General features: G+C 48.2%; 6 protein-coding genes across 6 annotated transcripts; 3 read left to right on the top strand and 3 right to left on the bottom strand.

Annotated features, from left to right (window-relative positions):
• Positions 1–20: 20 nt before the first annotated feature.
• FOIG_15880 (uncharacterized protein) lies at positions 21–719 on the bottom strand (the record flags this gene model as incomplete). Its single annotated transcript, XM_031217273.1, has 2 exons — positions 21–452; positions 501–719. 2 exons carry the CDS (start codon positions 717–719, stop codon positions 45–47), a joined length of 627 nt encoding a protein of 208 aa, XP_031052960.1. The 3' UTR covers positions 21–44.
• Positions 720–1,099: 380 nt separating this feature from the next.
• On the bottom strand, positions 1,100–2,577 carry FOIG_15879 (ubiquitin-conjugating enzyme E2 35). Its single transcript, XM_031217272.1, has 4 exons — positions 2,115–2,577; positions 1,959–2,047; positions 1,777–1,908; positions 1,100–1,717 (listed from the first exon to the last, which is right to left on the bottom strand). The coding sequence occupies exons 1-4, from the start codon at positions 2,165–2,167 to the stop codon at positions 1,542–1,544; spliced, it is 450 nt and encodes a 149-aa protein (XP_031052959.1). The 5' UTR covers positions 2,168–2,577; the 3' UTR covers positions 1,100–1,541.
• A 231-nt stretch (positions 2,578–2,808) lies between these two features.
• FOIG_15878 (uncharacterized protein) lies at positions 2,809–7,689 on the top strand. Its single transcript, XM_031217271.1, has 2 exons — positions 2,809–3,215; positions 3,265–7,689. The coding sequence occupies exons 1-2, from the start codon at positions 3,055–3,057 to the stop codon at positions 7,457–7,459; spliced, it is 4,356 nt and encodes a 1,451-aa protein (XP_031052958.1). The 5' UTR covers positions 2,809–3,054; the 3' UTR covers positions 7,460–7,689.
• Positions 7,690–9,148: 1,459 nt separating this feature from the next.
• On the bottom strand, positions 9,149–12,939 carry FOIG_15876 (uncharacterized protein). Its single transcript, XM_031217269.1, has one exon. The coding sequence runs from the start codon at positions 10,582–10,584 to the stop codon at positions 9,637–9,639; it is 948 nt and encodes a 315-aa protein (XP_031052956.1). The 5' UTR covers positions 10,585–12,939; the 3' UTR covers positions 9,149–9,636.
• Positions 10,776–11,090, top strand: FOIG_15877 (uncharacterized protein; the record flags this gene model as incomplete). Its single annotated transcript, XM_031217270.1, has 2 exons — positions 10,776–10,873; positions 10,928–11,090. The coding sequence occupies 2 exons, from the start codon at positions 10,776–10,778 to the stop codon at positions 11,088–11,090; spliced, it is 261 nt and encodes an 86-aa protein (XP_031052957.1).
• Positions 12,940–13,028: 89 nt separating the features above from the next.
• Positions 13,029–15,101, top strand: FOIG_15875 (phosphatidylinositol glycan, class C). Its single transcript, XM_031217268.1, has 2 exons — positions 13,029–13,647; positions 13,704–15,101. Exons 1-2 carry the CDS (start codon positions 13,260–13,262, stop codon positions 14,891–14,893), a joined length of 1,578 nt encoding a protein of 525 aa, XP_031052955.1. The 5' UTR covers positions 13,029–13,259; the 3' UTR covers positions 14,894–15,101.
• The last annotated feature ends 1,848 nt before the right edge of the window (positions 15,102–16,949 follow it).

Here is a 16,949-nt window from a genome sequence, read left to right as displayed (position 1 = left end):
CTCTGTTAAACATAATTCAAGGCTGTAAAATATTGGAATGTATTTCAGATACCAAGCCGTAGGTAAGTTGAGGCTTTAATCTTCCTCGCGACAGTCATAGTTTTCGAAGAAGGATTTGCTGTTCTCAAAGATTCGCGCCGAGTATCATGCAAGCCATGAAAAGCGTTGTCAAGAACAGATTTTGGGGCCTGCCATGATAGTCCCTCATTGAATACATTGTCGGGGGGTCGTTCGATAGAATGACACCACTTGTTCTTATCGCACAGAACTTTCTGTCGAATTGGGGATGAAGGGAGGATAGACATTATTCGGATCTGCTGACCCTCATAGGTCAGAGAATTCCAGTCCTCGGCGGACATAGAGTAACAGAGATTCTTCAAGTCGGCACAGATCTTCCTGAGAACAAGAATTTGTTCAATAGAATGGTTGGCAATACTGACTACCAAATACCCCTGTATCCTGTTAACTTACCGTTGGATTATGGTCAAGGAGAAACATACCATCCTACCATCTGGTGCAGGAACAAGGATATAAGTTGTCTTCTCGTTCACATCACTCTTGTTATGGGCAAAGATTTGAAAGATACCGTAGACAGTCTTGTTCTGAGGATCAACAGAGTAACTCAAAGCTTTCTCTGAAATGGAGCCAGGTTCTAAGTCATCGTCAGCGGCAGCAGTGAGCTGCCTGTCCAGACTTGAGTTGCTATACTTGAACTGCATTAGGAACTGTGGGGGGTAAATGGTTGTGAAGTAGAAGTAGTGTCACGCCATAGAGCAACGAACAGAAGATAGAAGGAGTTGAATCAACGGAAGGGGAGAAGTGAATAAACAGAAAAACAGTAGATATTCCAGTTCTAGTATGTACATTTTGACTTTTTCATAATTCTTTCAAGGCCTATTCACTTACCAAACCATACAATCTTGTGAGCGTGGGTCTCGATACCAAAGTTGTCTACATCTATCAGAAAAGGAGACAGGGTACATAGAGAAATGGATCGCAGGTTCCCTTCGTACGATACAAGGTACTGATTTGTTGAGCTTTGTTCAGCCAACGACGGTTGCGTGACAGCAGATTACGTTTAAGGCGATTGGCTTGTAACGTCCCAACTCAATCAACTTCCGATTTACTTAGAGAACAAGGTTCAGATCACGACTCTGGCATGTCGTAGTGGTAGAGGTACGGTGAAGAACAACCCACTAGTAACTGAAATGTCACAAGGAGCTGTCTGGAGTGGGAGTTGGATACGATCCCTCCACACCGAACACGCGGCAGGTATTCTTAAAAGTATCAGCATGAAACTAGACAAAATAACGATGCGTTTCTTCACAGCAAAAGTATTCAGGTCTATCAGACAAGACCAAGAGCAAACCTGCAAGTGCCATTGTACCCGCTCAAAGTCAATGGAAAGTATCTCCATGAGACATCACTTGGCCCCTAAACTCCAGCATTTGCTCTCCCAACTTGATCATCCATATCTATTCAAATTCTGTTTCTTTTTTTTCTTCTTTTTTTTGTATTTAATCCTAGTGTATCATTTTCCCTCAAGGTTTCGCATATTGGGCAGTCCATTCCTTGGCGGTTGCAATAGCGGCCTGCTCATCCTCCTTCCAGCTCTTGGCGACATCTGCAGCGAGAGGGTCATCCGGGTTAGGAGCACCGAGGAGAGCCTGGATCGACAAGAGGATAGTTCGGATCTGAAGAGCGGGAGACCAGTTATCTGTAGTGTTTGTGAGCTTGGCCGTTCCAGACATGTATGCATCCTGATATGCAACCCACTCTTGAGGACATCGAGGCAAATACGACCAAGCTTATCGACGTTTGGATGGAAAATCTTGGTCAGGAATCGAATCTTGGGAGGAGTCATTGGATAATCGTCGGGGAGGAAGAGCTCGAGGCTGAAAACACCACCTGAAATTTCGATTAGTCGGCAAATCAATCTGTAGTGACACAGAACATACCCTCATACGGAGACTGGGCGGGACCGTGAATTTGGACATCGAAATATCGGAGGTTATCCTCGTGAGGAACGGCACTGATTCCTGGAACACTGTATCGCGACGAGTGTTAGGTTACGAAGTCAAGGCGCAAGACATGTAGCCTCGGGGATGACCTACGGCTCGGCCATGAGCCGTTCTGTCTCTTTAATAATGCGCTTGGGGAGAGCCATGGTGGAGTTCGGGGGTATGTGAAGGAATTTCGAGACCGGGGGATGCGGTTCTTATCTCGGTGAGTACTTGTTCGTAAGATACCGTGTCGTCGTAGCGTTAGCTTTCGAAAGAGTTACGTTTAGAAGGGTCGTGGTTGGGTGAGGTCTGAAGTTGAATGCTTGAAATACCTAAGGCGGGCACTTCAGGTCGACGGCGGGGCAGTCGCAGTGGCAGGTAGAGCCCAGTATTATCGGGGAGCAAGCAATCTAAAACCCGATGGAAGTGATTAAATGAAAGAAAGATTCTGGCAGCGCGTCACAAATGAATAGAATTGTTTAACACCTGATCATTTAAATCAAGTGACGACTATCAACAAATTGTTAGGCAAAGATGGTAGATAGATAAGCCATATGCATCCATTATAAGGTGGAATTGTACTTAAAAGTACATGTCCTTTTAGGCGCTGTCATACAACCATTCCTACGGCATGTGCCCAATGAAGGTCGCGGAAGGTTCCGTTAAGTGCTGAACCTGGACAAGCTCAACTCTACTCACAGGCAATGGCGGGGGATGTACCACAACACTTCAAACAGCAGGTGTGGTACTTGTGGAACGACATCGCGCGCTCTGACCACCTCCTGTCAATCATTCATCCAGTGAGGAACGCGAGTTCAGATGAGCAGCTTCATTAATAACATCTTCATACAACGTTCGTATTGAAGAATACCTTGCCCTGAGCAACTCTTCTCCTCTGCTGGAATTAAACGCCTCTATCCCTTTTCGGCCTCTTGTGGATGATGACATGATTCAAAGCCATTCAGTGGCAGTTCGCCGTGTCTCCTCTCCTTACCTCATATGAGTTGCGATATGAGGAACGTCGTGATACCCTCTCGAGATACCCATCACCATGCCCTCCTTCGACCAACTCGCTGACGCTCCCAAGAAGGGCAAGGTCATCAAATCTGCCTACGAGAGCGAAAGTTTTGAGTCAGATGGCACCATTCATGTTGATGGCCTAGTCGGCTCAGCCACTATCTCTCCTGCTGGGCGAGACGTCGCATTGGCTTCGTAGGTTAAAAGTGTACTGTTGAATTGATGGATTCTAACAACAAAATAGGCCTGATGGATTGGCAATCATAGATCTTGACTCGCCATATAGCCCTCCCCGGCGACTGAGAACTCATGGCCTTCCGTGGCTGGTTGTGGATGTCCAATGGTCACCCTTTGCTGCTCGCGACTACTGGATCGTCTCAGCCGCCAATCATCGTGCCCTGGTGTGGAATCTAAATCGCAGGGAAGACTCGAGTTCAGGTGCCATAGAACATTCTCTTCAAGGCCACAGTCGTGCTATTACAGACGTCAACTGGTCTGCTCACCATCCAGACCTCTTGTCGACCTGCTCAGTAGATGGCTATATTCACGCATGGGATCTTCGAAGACCACGCCAGCCTGTTTTGACCTTCTGTGATTGGACTGCTGGTGCATCTCAGGTCAAATACAACCGCCAAGCATCTCACATCCTCGCTTCTGCTCACGATCGATGGTTGCATATTTGGGATGAACGCCGTTCTTCTGAGCCTCTAAAGTCTATCAAAGCTCACAAATCCAAGATATATGGCCTGGACTGGAATCGATCTGACCCGAAGGCGATTGTCTCCTGTTCCATCGACAAGAGGATCAACTTCTGGGACTATACTGCGGAAGAGCCCTTGCAACATACCATTGAAACTGGCTTTCCAGTGTGGAGAGCTCGTCACACACCTTTCGGACACGGCCTCCTCGCAATACCCCAGAACGAACCGGGTGACCTTTATCTCTACGACACCAACTTTGAACCAGAATCGAAAGTGACAAGTCAACCAATCGATGTCTGGCCGGGGCACGGAGATCACAAAGCAAAGGAATTTCTGTGGAGATGCCGTGGCGGCATAACTGACGACGGTAAAGACAACCGTGAATTCCAGCTCGTCTCTTGGGGCACAGACAACGAACTAAAGCTTCAATGCATCGACCCCAAGATCTTCGCCGCTATCGGCCATAAACGCGGCATGCCAGCCGATCCAGCAATCAGTATCACTCGAAAAGGCGCAACATACAAGACTTTCCGTACAGTAGACGAAAGTACGGATCGCGATCGTAAATCTGCTACAATGAGTGATCACCGGCCTGGCACCAGCTATCATAAGCAAAGTGCTCTTACCCTAGGAATGCGATCAGGCACAACTCAAAGCCACCGTGCATCGATGGCATGGCGAGGTCCTTCAATGAAGGCCAAGGTATCTGGAAGATCCGTCGATCGTAACCAGTCGCAAATAGGATGGATGAAAGGAATTGCCATGACTAAGAGAAAGGCATCAACGAGCGCCAAACGACACTTATCAAAAGACTCGGGTATCTTTGGCCATGGATATCCTGACGATGAGTGGGCAGAACCTGAATCTATTCAGGAGGAACTTCTACGCATCAGCCATCAACTTCCCAAAGTGAGGTGGGACAACATTGATATGGACAGTTTGACTCTCAACGCCTCACTGAACGGCCCCTGGGGCGCCGATGGAGAAACTATATTCATTAAGGTTCGGATTGATATTCCAGTCGGCTATCCCAAGACCAGGGCACCAAAGTTCTATGTTGAAAAATCGTCCTTCATGCCTGCAGAGACTCACAAAAAGATTGATCGCGAGATTCAGCAACTGGCCAATCAGTTCCTGCAAAGAAAAAAGAATTGCCTTGAGGTTGCCTTTACGTATCTCCTTGGGGAAGTTGATCTTGAAAGCAGCACAACTTTCTTCAAGAATGTTCGAGATTTAGATGATGAACTTGATGGCTTAGCGGACGAGAGCTCTAGTGAATCCGACGAGGATATCCCCGCCGGCGGTTCAGCATCCATGTCTCAAGAACTGCCCCCTCATAACGAGCTGGATACCGCGCTTGCGCCTCCGAATAGGACAATCGTGCCACCGCCACCCAGGACCTGCGGTGCCAGGTTCTCACACAACGGACGATTGATCTGTTTCTTCCCCTCCAAAGAGGAAAAGGCGCGCGCATTGTTCACAACCACTATGGACGCTTATAGGGAACGCCCTAAGGGGGAACCATTCTTTGCGGGCTTTGGCAGAATCGCACATGATCTTGGGCCTCGACAACGTTTCATGGCGGAAGACAGTTCCGCATCCAGCGGGGATTCTGATACGTCTGCCTCTGGATCATCTTCATCCTCATCATCTTCGAGCGATTCAGAGTCTACATCAATGCATAAGATTAATCTCTGGTATCACCCTAGCCGCCAGTTTAGGAAAACATGGAGCGAAGACAGATCAATACGCTCGAGTGGCGGTGGTACAGGAGTAGGCACTGGTACTGGCACTGGCACAAGTCGTCGCAGGCCTGGTCGGCCCAAGAACCTAATCTCGATACATGACTTCCGTGGTCTTCTCCCCTCGAAAGAGGAATTTGCGCGTGAGTACGCCATCTTTGGCGATGGAGCCGAGGTCTGTGAGCACAATGCAAAGGTTGCTGAGAAGTACAACGCTCGAGATCTGGTTGATGTCTGGCGATATCTTGCGCTTCTATTAAAGAAGGGTGTTCCGCTCGAGATACTCGCCCACAATCAGAGGCGCGATTCTATTCTGGTAATCGCCCACGATGTGGTTTCCAGGTGCAATGCCGATACCTCTCCTCTTGACTCTTTTTTGGAAAGACATGAAGGTGCGTTGTCGGGCAGAGTCAAATGGGGTAAGCATCCCTTGGCCAGGGACTTCATCATGGACCTTTTTGCATACTATGAGAAGATTGCGGACATCCAAATGTTGGCAATGCTTTCTTGTATATTCAGCGAATCTTCTGCTGCAGACAGTGTGGCTTACTTTGAATCTCATCTACCGCAACCCGAGACTCCCCTCCCTTTCAAGGCACCAGCTTTCTCGCTAGACTACTTCCCCACTGATGCCTCACTATGGAATATTGGTGGACGCAGTTATACGAACTCAGCTATTACAACACCGATGACAGTGCACACTCCTGTCCACTATTCTGGATCTCAGGCATCAGACGACGGCATATGGGGTGGCGATGCAGCATCGAACTCGTACTCTTGTGGAGAAACGCCGCCAAATAAATTCAAGGGGTATTTAGGGGAGGTTGAGGCACCGCCCAGCGTGTCTACGTCTCCAAATACACGATTTCTAAATAGAGCAAACTCGGGACTGGCATCAGCTTTTGCTGCCAACCTGCCGCGTTCGTTTGCAGGAGTCAGCTCGTCGTCACCTCCAAATCACGTAAGAAAGAGACCCAGCCCTGCTGAAACGATTCTCAGCAGTCTGGCTCCAGGCAATGTTACATGGAGTGCGTCGACCGCGATGGACTCGAATGGTGGGAGAACCTCTTTGGATGATGATGATTATCGGAGGGATGATTATCTGTCACTTGTGCCCACAAAGATTGCCGTCACAATGGAGGATCAAACCGCATTCGACGATGATGGTTGGCTGAACATATCCATGCTCGAGTCCAGTCAGGCGGATGTCCATGCTCGTTATCGATATGCGTATGCTGAAATGCTGCAAATGTGGAATCAACCACTCTCCAGACTCGAGATTATGAAGTTCAATTCACTCAAGGAGGACATGACTGGAGGGCATGTTGACGACAACTTCCATGAGTCAGGCGCTGGTCACGATGGCAAAGCACATAACTCATCGCCCATCGCCATGGGCAAGAAGGATCAGCTTCAAGCGTTGCTTGCTTCAGGTCGCGGCCTTGATGTCACAGGGATGTGCCGCATACACGAAATCCAGCTGGAACCACTTCGTTATACTTCCAGTGACTCCAAGGTTGGTGGTGCTGTTGGTACATGTGATCGTTGTCATCAAACTCAGAGTCAGCTCACATGTGTGTACTGCCTTGAGCCTGTGGATGCTCTCTTCCCGCCATGCTTGGCTTGTGGTTGCGCAAGCCACGAGGCGTGTCTAGCAGAGTGGCATGCTGCTGGCGAAACGCAATGCCCCGCAGGCGACGAGTGCAACTGTGTGGAGGAGGCAGCAGATGGCCAGGTTGAATCATGGGCAGCCCTGCAGGGAGCCATGCTCAAGGGGCAAAGGCATATGATGATGCTGCCTGGTCCAGCCTTGGATGATAGCGACGACGACGCAAAGGTGCCTCGTAACTGGGAGAGAGTTGAGCCCTCTTTTCCCTCGCGAATGCAGGGCCTTTCAGCTGCCAGTATAAGTCTGGGCAACAGGCTACGGAAATCGGCAGGAGAATGGTCACGAGCTTCAAGTTTGAAACGAAACGATCGGAGGAACGTAATATAATATCTCTGTAGGATTATTCACTATGGGATTTGACGAGCCCATTGCTATGTACACTAATGGAGGCTAGACTGTTTGAGCGTTGGAATTTCTTGTGTGGCAGTCGAATATGTATCTATTTACACAATACTTACTTACCGCATTCCAAATAAGATAAATATCAGTCACGTCAAAAGGATCCTAGTAGTTATAATTGAGGAATTGCAATGCCTTGAGTATACTGCCGGTGCTCGGTTGCAGTAACTCAGGGGTAATAAAGCCCAGGTATGCAACAATATCTAGGCAACTGCTTTATTGGGCGAGTATGGCATCTAGCGTATCAACAATTGTCGCATCAATACTATTATTCAGTTATGAAACACTCCTTTTGCACTGGCGACATGAACTCAACCTTTGGACCTTTGTCTAACGAGATTTATAGGTAGACAATCATCTGCCTGACAAGAGCATCCACTTGTTAACTCTTTGCCTAGCGACAGTGTAGCAAGTCAAGTCTCACTGATCCTAATGCAATAATAATATCCAAATTCTTTTACAATTCCGAGGTAGACTAGCAGATCAAGTACAATACCAAGAGAGGGTAACGGCCAGCATTACATCTAAAGTATCAAACGAAGCAACTCCGACGATCCAGACGGACAATTGTACAAGGAAATAGCCCATTTACAAGATCCTCGCCGGCGAATGCAAGCTCTGCGACGTCAGACCAAATTAGCTGAGTGTACTCCACGCGTCGGGTATCTTGGTGGTAGCGGAACATAGTACTCACCTCGTTTGTTTGTTGAGGAATTGAGGAAGGGTAAACGACTTTGGTAGCTGCAGCTAATAGGCCGCAGGCACATCATAGTAAACTCTTCAAGATGAGGGAACATTCTGAGGCTCAACGGTCGCCAAGCATATTCTGTCAACTGGATGTGTGGAATTGCTTCATCATAATCAAAAGTTAACGCAACTAGACGGAGACCAAGACTGATGAGGCTATATCCATGAGGAAATCCAAACTGCGAGGGCGCAGACTTTGGGAAGACCATGTTGTGTGTCAAGAAGATGTCCTTTCTAACGGACATTCGCCTCGACCGATGGTCCCTGTCTTGGAAACGGGTGTGGTGAAGTCGCCTGAACACTTGATATGGTCCAAGTCTAGGCATATGAGGTTTGATGTAGATCATTGCCTCAGTTCTGCGATAGTCATCTTCGCATCTAGGTGCTCGTTCAGGAAAGAAACTGACAGTTTTAGGGCCAATGAGCTTGTCGATATCACTACCCATGGTAGCGAATATCACTCCCTCTTTGTTGGGCTGTACCGAAGACATGATAGAGGTAGCAAGATTGTGGGTATATTCAAAGCTGTTGAATTTGCGACGTTGAGATCTCTTCTTGGTAAATGTAAATGGCGGATGTTGTCATAGATACGCAAAAGAGTTGCAGAATATCTTTCCTTTATAGTCAAATTCATGTCTGAAACATCAGTATGAAGATGCAGTGTTGATCATTTCTGGGTGTTGTCCATATGTTCAGATCTCTGTTGATTTGAAATCTGTTGTTCAGAGGTTAATGTTACATCCTCCTATGTTCGCCTGAACACTACTAGAATATCGTCGATCTCAGTGTGAGGGGAGATCTGTTCAGTTCCATGTCAGATAAACAAGCTGAAGGACTTTGAACTGTAACACGGGTTGCACAGTAGAAGAACAACATTAGCTATTCAGAAGTTCGATTATAATATGCAGGTTTACCTAAGGATTGAGGAAATAGTCTTTCAGTTTTGTCGTTTCTTTTATCGTTCCGCTTGTTTCGAAAATGAAATTTATAAATGCAATATATAACAGAAACAACATACCTCAGTATGTTTTGAATGAATATTTAAATAATTAGATACCGTTGCTTGTTTCATCATTGAGTTGCGCAAAATGATAGCGCTAGACCGCAGCTTGTTCCGATCGTTGTGTCCGTCATTTCTGGTTGGACATAATAGTCCAACAAGTTTTCTTTAAATCCTGAGCCCTTCTACATGTCTGTTCTTCATTTACCCTCAGGGAGTGTCAAATTGTTCTTCCCTGTGTTGGTGCCGTTGTTGAACTTCACGCAGATATTAGTTGTCCAGGAGGTACTGTTCTTGTCGTTCAGTATGGCAAAGCCTTGCGCCTGTCAAAGGTATCCCCCATCCACTTCTATTACCTTCAACTGCTACGTCGTCTCACTTCCACTCCAGATTCGCTCCATCCATCTCGTTGCAAATCAAATGTCAGAATTCTCTCGACAACCACCCATCTCATCCTGTTTTCGTATACGGCTTTATCTTCACCAGCTTGCCATGAAATGATTCGGATCCATTTCTGTCCGTCATCGGGAGCCTTGTATCTACCGTCGAGGAAGACAACCTTGGACAACATTATGCTGCGCTGTTTGTTGAGTTCATGGCAATCTTCTTTGCCGCAACGTCCGTCATGCAAGACAGCCTGTGATTCTGGCTCCCTCAGGTCCAGGGGTGCCATCTCAATGATGTTCTCGTCCACCCAGTATCTGAACTGCTTCGCCAACTGTTGAAGTCGCATTTCATATGGCAACTTTGGGTTCACCTGGACCATCCACGCTGGGTCGATTTCCCCCACCTTGACAATCCACATATCATCCACGTTAGGGAACCAAAACCTGTCGAATTCGATTTTCCCAAAATCTGGCTGCCGGTAACACGCTGATAGATAGACAGAATAGTGATAGGGTCCCTCCACCCGTCCATCATCAGGGAAGCAGTCCCAGAAGACAAGACGCCGTATCCGCGGGGCGAGACCATCTAGGTACTGGTCGGTCACCTGATCTGAGATCTTGTGGTCACAGAGGAGGATGTCCCTGGAGAAGTCGAAGTATGATCCATTACCAATTGGTTCGTACCCCAGCCGAGTTTCATCTCGCGCTTCCGCATTGAGTTGTGTAACGGTAGGCAAGGGATAAGACCGGCTCTTTTGAACCAGATCACCGTATAAAACGATACGAGGCTCACTCGCTCGTGACCATATCTTTAGACGAAGTTCCGTTGGTAAAGAATTAAAGTCGGTCGTAGCTGAGGTTGAGAGGGACAAAGACGCCATGGTCTCGAGGCCATGGGACGAAGCAGACATCTCCATCATAGTAACCAGAGGGTGGAGTATATGAACTCCAGAGAGTAAAGACCAGCAGAAGACATCAAAGGTTGGCTGCCAACCAAGAGGTATGAGCGGCGGTTTTAATCTCACGTCGGGTATATAGTGTCAAACCCCAGAGCAGGGGTTCTCACGAGGACAGACGGAAACGGTGTCATACCTACAAGTAGGGGGGGACCATGACCGTTTGCGGCACGTCCGGGGCGGGGAAAATAATTGATCCTCGTGAAGCCATCGTCGGACGCGGTACATGCATGCATGCACGCATGCATGTAAGGTATGTAGGTGGTAGATAGTAAGTAGATAGACTACGTGCTGTACTGTGTCACAGGTTACTAAAACCGGGATGGTTCACCGACACCGCCCTCAGCGGTTCGATGGCGGCATGCTGCATGGCGGATTCTGGTGTCTCGGTCAATCTACCAATGAGACAGCTTTCCAAGGAACAAAGTGGTGATGAGACCGGGGGAGCCGCAGATGGTGCAAGATGTTGAGTGGACGATCACACTTTATCGAACATTTCGCGCTTCTTGTTTACCTCTCGACTCTCACTTGTCTTGTAAAAAGCAAATCTGCCAAACGCCTCACAACGCCCGTCATTTCCCCTCGTCGTCCTTTTTAGCTCATCATCTTACTTGAAATATGATTTATAGTCTTCTCTTGCTTTTTGATCAAATGTTTGACTAGGATATCTCGTCGTGTTCGTACTGAGTCGAAACAGCAACAAGACAACGCTCAGCATCCGGAGACACTCGATCAGTTCGTGTGTCTATAGCATTAGTGAAATATGTCTTGGATAATGGCCTGATGTGAGTTGGACGGTGGCAGACTATCCCAGTCGTGGCTGCATACGACGCAAAAGCCTGCCAGTGGGCAAGACCGATGCGGCGCGATGCTAGGGCCGGAGAGATCAATCAGAATCAGGACCTCCTCAGCACGGAGTACAATCTACCCAGCTACATACAGTCATCTGGAGGTGACCGCTCATGGTGCCGGGAATGTCGATTGTCTATCACGGGGCTAGTATCCGTAGGTGACAGTTGTCCGAGAGCGTGGGTCAGCGCGCGAACAGACACTTTCAGCTCAGCTCAACACACCAAAGGAGTGTAGTTGATTGAGTTGTCCATTCTTGGCTTGTTTTCGATCTTTTTCTCCTGGTTGGAAATCTGAAGATGTGTCCTCTCTATCGCGGTGGAGGTACCGAGGCATCTTCCGATCCTACACTCCATACTGTATAAGAACTGGGAGTTTGGTATGGACCCGGCGGTATGGTTGGCTTAACAAAATGTGCTTGAAGTGAGGCGGAAGGGCTTGGACGGGAACCTGCAAGGGATGTCGGGTAACCCCGTGTGGAGTCCGTTAACTTGAGGCGGGATGGTACGCGATTGGTGCCGGTGAACTGGTTCTGGGACTGTTCAAGAATGAACGCCTTTACCAAGTCTGGTTATGATTGGCAGTGAGATCTGACTTGGGGCAACGAGCAGTGGGCATCCTTGGTGACTGCAGATAGCAATGGTGATGAGTGAAGGCTGAGCGAATGAATGTCAGACAATAATATCGGGGTCCTATTTCGTTTTGCCATCGATATGATCCAATTTCTCCGATAACAGCACATCAGCAGGTACGGATGCGTGGCTGGTTTTGGTCCCAAGACCACGTTTTTCTCCAAATCGATCTCTCAGGATCGGGAGAGCTAACCTGATCCATTGGCTGGCAGACTCGAAGTGGTCGCTATCTAGGAGTGGAGATAATTATGTGGTTTTATAAGTGTGACAGGGAGAGAAGGTCTGCATTCTGCACGGTTCATTCTGTATGCTGCGTATCCACGAACCATGTCTAGCATATCAACCCGGTTTCTCGGTTAGAAGTAACTGAATATGCCAAGGCAGACTGATCAAGCAGGATGGGATGGTGGGTGGTGGATCGAAAGAAGAGCGGTGATGTGCTCAATATTGGAAAGGCTGATGACTGTGCTTGAAACATCGGTGTACATGCGTATCTGCGTATACTCAATGTTGTCACTTTCGGTATCCAATGCCATCAAGAAGATTGCACTGTAGCCGCCAGACCTGAGTCTTCTCTCCGATGGCGTTCTCTCCTCCTGCAATGTGCTGTTTGTGAAATCATGCGAGGATCAGGAGTCAGGCGGTTGAGTTGACTCTGCTTGTGTAGGGTAGTGAAATGACCTGAGGGTTGATCAAAGCTTCTTTTTGACTCTCGGTCCGTGTAACGGTACATTTTCTATCGTGTTTTATGGTCATAATTCAACTTTGCAAGAGGAGATGAGAGAGAAAACTTCTGCTACTGGTGACTGCCTGCACGATCAGTTGTGCAGTATAAGGGGGAAGCTGCAAGTGTATCACTGACCCCACCATAAAACAGCTCCTTCCAGTTATCCTCCTGCCTGAAGTGAGAAGTACCTTAACAGCGGAGGTACATAAATTTAAGAGACAATAAGGTACCTCCTACGTATACGAATATCATACTGCTGCAGAATCAACATCCTCCAGCGGGAGCTGGAGATGACGATAAGCCCGTCACATCTCAACTATCCAAGCGTGTTTTACTAGCCACCTACATACATTACAGTACACACAGCTACAGGCTCGCGCACACACGCACGCACACGCACTTGTCATAGTTTAGTAGATCCATCCATTTCCATGACGGGAGACGCTACGGCACGATCTCCAAGTCCACTAACCCTGGGCGACCCACTCATTACAGGTGTCAATTGGCATCAACACCAGCCTCCAACTTCAGCTCCGGCTCCAACTTCACCAACAAAAAGCCCAGGTTCAAGTCAAACCCCCGATCCCGATCCCGGACCCGGGCCCAGATCCCGACGCCTCCAATGCCTTCTCGATAGCATGCTACCCCCTACCGACGACGAGACGCCGCTCCCCTCGTTAGACCACTCGGCCCTTCATGGCTTCGGTCGTTCTCATCTTTCCCCTGACGATGCCTTTGTGTCGCCTCCTCGAGGGCCGCGAGGCCGGAGTCGAAGACGTAAACGCCCATGGAAGAAGCTGATGTGGGTTAAGCAATCGTGTATGTCTCAGGAAATTCCTGTATGGGACAATGGCAGCTAACAATTGAGCTTGCAGACCCCGATAACTACACCGATCAAGCGACCTTCCTCGAGAATCTCCAGCGCAACCCTCGTCTCAAGCCATATGACTTCTGGCCACTCGTCGCTGACTCTACGGTCATACTACAGCACGTCTGTTCAGTCATAATCTTTGTTGTTTGTTTTGTCGGCATATTTCAGGAGCGCGTGTCTCCTGTTGCTGTCACAAGCTGGAGCAGCTTCGCTACGTTTGTAGGATGGATCCTCTGGGAACGTTGGCTATCAGAAATTGAAGACACGGATGATCCGAGTCTTGGCGTGGCAGCGAATGTGATGGGAAGGGCCGGTCGGACTGGAAGTCTAAGGCGACCAACCCGCACGGGCAGTATCCGGCGTCCACCTCCGCTCCGGGTCGAGTCGGCGCCGTCTACCGCCGCACCATCTGCTGTCGCTTCGGCTGCGAGTTCGACAACCAACCTGCATGCGCCTAGCACGATGCATCGAGCCCAGTCTGCTTCAACGACCTCCCTGGCCAGTGGTATCGCACACACTCCACGAGCGAGTCAAGAACATCTCCCCGAACTACCACCGCCCCTCCTGGCAGAAGAAAATCGATACCGACAGAGGATGGAGACAGTCAAGTCCGCGATTCTTATCTATTGCACGCTCCTTGGGCTGAGTCCCATTCTCAAGTCGCTAACGCGATCAACATCAAGCGACAGCATCTGGGCTATGTCCTTCTGGCTTCTCGCGATCAATATCTTCTTTTTTGACTACTCTGGAGGTGTAGGTGCCAAGTTTCCAGCATCGCTGTCCACAAATGCTGCTTTGATGGCATCAACTGTACTCGCCAGCCGACTACCATCGACCAAGCAGGTGTTCAGTCTGACACTCTTCAGCATCGAGGTGTTTGGGTTGTTTCCAGTATTCCGACGCTATGTACGACATCGAAGCTGGCGCTTCCATATCCTCTCTGCCATTCTGCTGGTATTAGGTGCAAGCTTCGGAGTCGGCCTAATACTGGGATACGATAAGAACACAGTTGGATGGCCGTGGAAGAGTGGACTAGTGGGCATGATTGTTGGAGTGCTCATTGCCATACTGGCTACAGGAGGCTGCAGCTGGTGGCTGATAGGGCTTCAGAAGTACAAGAACGAGATACGGGGACCGTGGGATCCCGCGAGACCCATTATCATGAATCGGCCTCGATGGGACGATGATTCATGAGGTGATGTGTTTTTAGGCATATAATTATTAGAACCTACATTGCTTGTTAATGTATTTAGACCTGCATTTACTGTCCTAGTATTTCCACCCTAGTGACTACGTGATGGAATTTTCAGCGGAAAGTCGCTGTCATTTTTGAAGACAAGACCTCTGTTTGTATCATTTAAAAGGAACGGCACATGAGTCCCGCTGTATAAGCAATTGCCAAACACACAAGGAAACTTGGCAAGATTTCCATGTTGAGCCAAGCTTTTTGTTCAACTCCACAGGGCTACGCTAGGGCGCCGACATGGGATTTGTGTCACAGATCGAGAAGTAAGCGAGTGATTGATATCGATCGAGGATTCTGACGGAAGGGAGAATTGACTTTGGCTTAGGTTTGGTGGCTGAGGTAATTGGAATGGAATCGTAGATGGCAGTTGAGGGAGGCTCAACAACGTTTGGTATGCGGTACTGCGAATGGACGTTAAGTGCAGTGTGCTATATGTGTACTCAGTCATTATTATACACTACTACCCGCTTGAAGAGAAAGACTTAGCAAAGCAAATCAAGGGCTGAGGAACATGAGCATATTCAAGGAATTTGATAGTGTCTTGCTTTTTCATGCTTATGAGATTGGGTTATGGTTTGAGAACCTCATCATGAGTTTATAGCCTACGATTAGACCCAACTTTGCTACTTCGGTATGAGATTTATGGAAGTCTCTAGATGTCTTGATCATCCTCTCTACTCAGTATACCATGCTTTGTTTAGCGAATGGAGATCCATATGTGGTGCTGGCATGATGTGAGGTTATGTAAGTGCTATGCCGTACTCGCCTGATTCCAAGCCTCGACAACACGTTACTCTGGATACGAGATGCATCTGCACATGGCATGCAGCCGCTGATCGGTGATGCTGATCTGACCCTGCATGTGAGGATGAAGTCAAAAGAAGAAAAAGCAGCCGCCAGAGAGAGCTACAGCAGTATTCGTTTAAGCATCACTGCGTTTCGTGGAGTTGCACTGTCTAGACACCTCCCCGAATTAGAAGCCGACATCCACCAATAGCAGCGAGGGAGAAGGAAGATGTTTTGTTGGGAAGCATCCAATTTATCCGTACAAGGCCGCCAAAAAGTCCTAGCGAGGAGGCACTTTGGGACGACGCGTAAGTGTTTGTATGCACGCGCATGCACAATGCGTGAGGGGGCAATAAGCTGACGTTGATGGATGAGCTTGAGGATGTGAAGATGACACTCAGAGGACACAATAGCAACAGTAACAGTAAGCCAGCTCAGCCTTCAAGGTTGCCACGATTGATCCAGTGTACGAGAGCTGCAGAAGCTGAGATGGTGGTGCATATCATGTTCTCATCCTGGTCTTTGTGCCGTTTAGTGGCGTTTCATAGCTTGTTGACGGTTGCTTGCATGTTTCTTCTAATATCTAGTCCTATCTTGTTCCGGATGCTATACACTCTGTAAGTTGAGTGAATAAGTGAGAGAAACCAAAGGAAGCTTCTGAAAAAAAGGAGTAAACAGACGAAAGGAGCAGTTTTGATGCATGAGCTAGCATCATCAAACCTTATATGGAGAAATAAAGTTATGGTAGGCTACTTCGTATTCAATACATTCGACGTACGTATGTTTCTTGATCTGGAAAGACATTGACTGTTGTGATGTTGTCCGGGGCAATAAATCCCTAGTTTCGAGGGTAGCACCAATTTAGACTCCCCCCCTCCTCTTCAAACATGCACGGATGCATACCAAGAAACGCCACGGGCAATGACGGCGTCGCCCCCAAACGGCAACCGGCACAAACAAGAGAAAGAGTAGCAGATTTAGGGGATGAGAGACTAGAAAAGACAAAATAAAACTCAATTTTCCTTGTTCCGAGGTCGCTGCCGAGCACAAAATGGCGCTTGGAGAAGATAATGGAAGATAGGGAAAAAAGTAGAGTTTTATGAAACCTCGGACGATGACACCTGTCAGACATTACGTGTATTCGGTTCATTGATGTGAATTGGTGTATTCATGTTGTGTTCTGTTGAAATCTACCCCTTAGAGGTTTTACCATTTCGG

Source organism: Fusarium odoratissimum (genome assembly GCF_000260195.1).
Source record: "Fusarium odoratissimum NRRL 54006 unplaced genomic scaffold supercont1.61, whole genome shotgun sequence".
NCBI classification, from domain to species: domain Eukaryota; kingdom Fungi; phylum Ascomycota; class Sordariomycetes; order Hypocreales; family Nectriaceae; genus Fusarium; species Fusarium odoratissimum.
Note: the sequence above shows the minus strand (reverse complement) of the source record. Positions and strands in the feature narration are given on the sequence as shown.

What these genes read in the sequence shown, in the direction of transcription:
- FOIG_15879 (XM_031217272.1), bottom strand. Translation starts at nt 2,167, where the DNA reads ATGGCTCTCCCCAAGCGCATTATTAAAGAGACAGAACGGCTCATGGCC. An exon ending in CGCCCAGTCTCCGTATGAGG is followed by an intron (nt 1,909 to 1,958) that starts GTATGTTCTGTG and finishes TCGAAATTTCAG; the next exon opens with GTGGTGTTTTCAGCCTCGAG. An exon ending in TTGCCTCGATGTCCTCAAGA is followed by an intron (nt 1,718 to 1,776) that starts GTGGGTTGCATA and finishes CAAACACTACAG; the next exon opens with ATAACTGGTCTCCCGCTCTT.
- FOIG_15878 (XM_031217271.1), top strand. Translation starts at nt 3,055, where the DNA reads ATGCCCTCCTTCGACCAACTCGCTGACGCTCCCAAGAAGGGCAAGGTC. An exon ending in CGAGACGTCGCATTGGCTTC is followed by an intron (nt 3,216 to 3,264) that starts GTAGGTTAAAAG and finishes ACAACAAAATAG; the next exon opens with GCCTGATGGATTGGCAATCA.
- FOIG_15875 (XM_031217268.1), top strand. Translation starts at nt 13,260, where the DNA reads ATGACGGGAGACGCTACGGCACGATCTCCAAGTCCACTAACCCTGGGC. An exon ending in GATGTGGGTTAAGCAATCGT is followed by an intron (nt 13,648 to 13,703) that starts GTATGTCTCAGG and finishes TTGAGCTTGCAG; the next exon opens with ACCCCGATAACTACACCGAT.
- FOIG_15876 (XM_031217269.1), bottom strand. Translation starts at nt 10,584, where the DNA reads ATGATGGAGATGTCTGCTTCGTCCCATGGCCTCGAGACCATGGCGTCT.